At 35.2% G+C, this 5,549-nt stretch overlaps 1 protein-coding gene across 2 annotated transcripts in view; it reads left to right on the plus strand.

The window, feature by feature from the left end:
* Positions 1-1,379, plus strand: part of LOC147618892 (cyclin-dependent kinase B1-1-like) — a 2,891-nt gene extending 1,512 nt beyond the window's left edge. Inside the window, exons 4-8 of one of the 2 annotated variants that reach the window (XM_086773990.1) lie at positions 1-104; positions 194-287; positions 401-470; positions 551-716; positions 1,076-1,379. The exon at positions 1-104 is cut by the window's left edge and continues 8 nt beyond it. In XM_086773990.1, coding sequence (XP_086630116.1) covers positions 1-104; positions 194-287; positions 401-470; positions 551-716; positions 1,076-1,168 — 527 coding nt within the window. In that variant the 3' untranslated portion in view covers positions 1,169-1,379. The remainder of the gene's footprint in view (positions 105-193; positions 288-400; positions 471-550; positions 717-1,075) is intronic. The other variant, XM_086773991.1, reaches the window with a different exon arrangement.
* Positions 1,380-5,549: the final 4,170 nt, after the last annotated feature.

A 5,549-nucleotide genomic window follows, 5' to 3' on the forward strand; every position in this document is an offset into this window, starting at 1 on the left:
AGCCCCAAAACCTGTTGGTTGATAAAGAAAGGGGTCTGCTCAAGATCGCTGATCTCGGGCTCGGGCGAGCCTTCACAGTTCCTCTCAAGAGCTACACACATGAGGTATAAAGCACTGCATTTTTTTTTACATGGGAACTTTAGAGCCTTCATTGGTCAAACCTTTAACTTATTAAAGGTGTGTTCTCATGCAGATTGTTACTCTGTGGTATCGAGCTCCTGAAGTGCTGTTAGGAGCCACCCATTACTCGACTCCTGTTGATATATGGTCGGTTGGATGCATCTTTGGTAGGTGGCCTACACCTGTTCTTGTTCTGCTCAACCTGAGTTTATGAATCTGTCACATTTCCTTTCCCTTCTCAAAGAAGGATAGGCTGAGCCATGCTGCCACTTTCTCCCAGCTGAGCTAACCCGCAAACAACCTCTCTTCCCTGGAGACTCAGAGCTGCAGCAGCTGCTTCACATATTCAGGTAAGCAGTCTACATCTGCAAGTAATTAATTCTCACATTTGTCTACGTATGGTTTTATGAAATATCCCTGATGATGGTAGGCTGCTTGGTACTCCAAATGAGGAGACATGGCCCGGAGTGAGCAAACTGAGGGACTGGCATGAATATCCCCAATGGCAAACTGCAGACATTGCAAAGGCTGTACCCCATCTTGAGCCAAAGGGCGTTGATTTGCTTTCGGTTAGTCTGTCATTGATCAGCAATCATGTATGTCATGTGTATATATCCATTTGTCGTATATCAGCCGGCACTTGTTCATGCTATGTCTATATATCCATCTCTTATCAACCAGCATTCTTGCGTATATGTTGATCTGTCATGGATCAGCAGATGTGCTTATCATGTCTACATCCATAAGTATATCCATCTGTCATCGATCAGCATCATGTGTATATCCATCCTCATCTGTTATTGATCAGTCGGAGTTTGTGCATATCATGTGTATATCCATCCTGATCTGTTATTGATGCATATCATGTGTACACCCACCCATCTGTCATTGTTAACAATTCTGTGCTGTTCTTCTAAATCTGGTCCGGGTCTTTTCTTGAATTTCTGTGTTGCAGAAAATGCTGCAATTGGATCCTTGCAAGAGGATTTCAGCAAAGGCAGCAATGCAGCATCCTTACTTTGATGACCTTGACAAGTCACAGTTCTAAGCCTTTCTCATTTTGTGTGTGAAACTAACATGACAGTGAAGTTTATAACCCATATCAATGCACGGCCTGGCTATCATGGATGTAGATTATTGTTTTTTCTCTTCAAGCTTATTAACAAGAGGGTGGGCTAAGAAGTTTGTATGTGGCTCGCATCTTGTGAGCAAGATGGGGATATTTCTCATTCAATTACTTATATATCAGTGACTTTTAAATGTTTTGTTTTCCTATTGGGGAAGCACAAGGCTAGGTTTTGCTATTGTAATTATTTTTGGTTTACTGGTTTCAGTGCTTTCGGACCAACATTCTATCAAAGCAACACATGAAGTTTCCTCGCACCATTAGTTATGCAATAGTATTCTAGTATAATAAGAATAAATTAAGTAATTATTTCAGTATAAATCAATGAACATACGTAAAGCTTTGAAATTGTAATTCCATGCAAAAATTTCTTCTAATGTTTCTTTCTTATTGTTCAATAACTTTAGATGCTAATAAGACTAAATATGTTTTTTATTGTTAAATTAACTAAGATAAAATCATGCTCCCATGCATTATGCTTTCATTTAATATAGGTTCTTAAGTAAGTCTCTCTCTCTCTCTCTCTCTCTCTCTCTCTCTCTATCTACATGCACACATAGGTTCACACACATGAACATCATACACCTAGTAACACCCTACACAAAACATCACAATGGATAGTGTGAGGGGTGCATAGCCTAATGAGGTTCACACACATGAACATCATACACCTAGTAACACCCTACACAAAAGGTTTCCTTTGTCTTCCTTACTTTTGCTTTCTTCTAGTGCATAAGAAAGGTTGTGTGGAGTTGAAGATAATAATCTTGTAGGACATTTTAGTGATTCCTTTATCTTCCCCTCTTCTCCTTGTTTTTGCTTAATTGTCTTGATGGCCACCTCTCTCGTTAATGAATGATCAAACATTCTTCCTAACGACACTCTTGATAAGAGGATAGAGGCTTTTCTTGATAGTGTCATTGCTTTCTTGAGAGTGATCAAAGTGATAAGTAGAGAGAACTATTTGTGGTCTTTATATATAACTTGACCAATTGCCTTGTCTAGCTAAAGATAATATTTTAAAGGAGTTTATTTCTTAGGGGTTTTGGGGATGGACTTTTCCTTTGACGAAGGGCTATTTTTTGTACCTAATGGGGAATAAATGTTAGTAGTACCTAGATTTGACAATTTTCTCTTAAAAGGGAAATTAGGTAGGTTGGTGTAGGGGTTGATAAGTTTTTTGAGGGGTGGGGAGGGGGGTTGGTATAGGGGTTGATAATGCTACTATCAAAGGATCTTGCACATGGAGATTTACCTTGCATATATTAACCAATTAAATAGAATGATTGAAATACTATGAACGGAACATCAAACCTTGCACCAAGCATAAAATAAACTTTAAGATAATAATAATCAAATACACAAGATTGGTTGCAATCTTTCGGGAGAAGGAGCCACACACATTAGCGAGAGATTGCACCAAGCATAACACAATAACATAAGATAATAATAAATACACAAGATTGGGTGTAATCTCCCCTCCACACCTCCTTTCTCGACGTGTGCAACTCCTTCTCGTACATGTTGGTATTTTAATCATAGTTTTTAAAATAGCCCTTGGACCCATTAATAGAGTGATTTTTTAAAATTGAGCATTTCTTTTACAAGGTAACCTTTGTCTAATGTTAATGGTATTAAAATAATATAACCTTTGCCCAATAATTATGTACAATGGGCTATCCATAATAAATCAAGTAGTGCACATATGCACTTAGTCGAAAATAATCAAGACACCTAGGCATGTGTTCACATCCAGTGCCCATCATCGTCATCCTTATACTCATTACCTATATGTATACAATCCACAATGCTAGGTCACAATTGAAATAGAATCATGTGTAAAAATAATATTAACATGTGAGCAATTAATTGGACTCACTCACAACTAACTACTATCATGTGAATATGAAATTGTTTAGATTTGCTCAACAAATCAACTCTCACATGTATGATACAAGCACAAACACAATAATCTATTAATACTTGATGTATATATTCAACATCAAGTATTAATAGAATCACCCACAATATTGAGCTAAATACAATAACATACAGGCATCCCTAGAGCACACATCCCATGTAACATATTTAGAGCTAACCACCCATGTTTTTGGAGTGCCTCTCAATCCTAACCGTCATAAGAATCTAGTAATCCCTCAATCTAATGCATAGAAATAATTAAAAAATCTTCCCAAAACTCACTCATCACTAATTCCACTTGCCACAATAACTTGAACATCACCATGTCCACATAAGATTTTGGAAACCCTATGACGGTCTTTGTTCTTTCTTGTTATAAGAGGTTTAGCTATATATAAAGATTATTTTTATTTTTCCCTGAACTTAAATTTCGGAATTCACTTTTCAACTAATATCAATCGAATTTTTATTCTTTGGAGAATCCTAGCCACTTGACCTTTCATACAAGGGAAAACTTCAAGCCAATGAAGGCTATGAAACATAGTATTAATAGCCTAGCCAAAGAAAACTAGAGATTGATAAAATTATTTTCTATTTTAGCATTTTAAAATACATAATAGAAAGTAACATTTTTCTACGTGAAGGATAAATTGATTGTTATATTGAAGGTTGTAACTCTCAAAGTGCATTTTTTATAGTTTGTATAATTTAAATCATTAGTCTTCCTTTTGTATGATGTATGTTACAAAAGATGTAAGTACTTGGTGTCAGATGTATGCTTGGTACAAGGAAGGCTATAAAAAATAAAAATTAACAAAATGTTAATATACATGATCAAAAGTCATAGAAGGATATTTTTAAAATATTACTAGGATGTTTATAGTTTAATAATGTGCTCTTGCATGCATGTGTTGTGTCAAACTTAGACAAGGTGACCCCCTTAAGTATTTTTCTCAAATGAGTTTCTCAAGTGATTTTTTTTCGTGCAAATTTTACACCTTACTCTGATTTTTCTATTATGGTGAAACTTTGGCTTAATTTGACTACTTTTTATAAAACTACATTGGCACATTATTATGCTATAAGTGGAGATCTATTTTACACAACTATGGGGGGGAAAAGAAGGGAAGGTCTATGCTTCATCCCAAGGTGATATTTTCACTCTTATTTCTTTGAGCCATCTCTAAGGTCAATCATTGAATCAATCTCAAGTAGTACTAAAATCACTCACTTGTCTCTACATTTTCCATGTATAGGGTTCCACCTTTACACATGAATGCAAAGGTTAGACTCTTCTTTTGAACTTTTTGTATCTTAATCATCTAAATTTTATGTAAGAGCACTCATAAGAAGTACGATCTTTCTCAACATAAAACTTTAAAACTTAAATTACACATGATAGATAAGAATACTATGTGATACAATAGATAGAAAAGACCCACATTTGTGTGCTGCTATGAAAGGGAGATTCAATTGCTCCGTTGATCTAAAACTGTTGTTGAGGTGGAGGTCATATTTTAGTAGCCCGGGGGTTGTTTCAAGATCAGGGTATCCAGTTTTATCCAGTTTATGCTTGACTGGGACAATGCTTGGAGAGAAAATTTGGGGAGGCAGGGTACTTTAAATGAGATCAAGAAACTAATAGAAAATACACATGCACTAAAATTCACCCAGCAAAACTTAAATTAATATAAATTAGTCTAATTAATGAAAATTTATCAAAAATATATTGAAATGATAAAAATTTGATCTTTTCATACTTAGAGTGATCCAATTTTTTTTCCATAGATGCACCATTACAAGTACGCTAGTCCCTATAGGTTTTAGATTATTTACTTTAGAAATGTAATTTTACTAATTAGATTATTTACAGGCCTTCTGATAAACTGAAAGATTTTTGGAAAAGATATCATTAAAAATCCAACCATTGGATTTGAAATTTTGACTAACCACCACATTCTACTCATACTCATGTCTCTTTATCTAATACTCTTTTGATCTACACGATTGAGCATTTTAAGTAGTAGATATTGTGGGTACAAAAAGTGGGAATCTCATATGAGTTTATATGTAAAAGATATTAGTATTTTATGGAATCCGTCCAAATTTGGGACAGGGTGTATACATTGACGTTGTACCTAAGGAAATGAGGACGTTTGACTATTTAATGCTTAATCAGATTATGCAACTATATTTTAAACTTTGCATGTGATGTTCCAACAAAAGAACTTAAAAGGAAATTTCTTTGTTAGCTAGGAGAGGTTAGCCACTAAAGGAAAACAAATGCCTATTTTTTTTACTGTTTTTACAGGGTGCATGAGTGGACAAAACTGGGCACCCTGATCCTATAACCACCCAGGGATTTAACTCATTTTCTGGAGAA

This window comes from Cibotium barometz, chromosome 34 (genome assembly GCF_041138505.1).
Source record: "Cibotium barometz isolate CiBa-2024 chromosome 34, ASM4113850v1, whole genome shotgun sequence".
Classification (NCBI taxonomy): domain Eukaryota; kingdom Viridiplantae; phylum Streptophyta; class Polypodiopsida; order Cyatheales; family Cibotiaceae; genus Cibotium; species Cibotium barometz.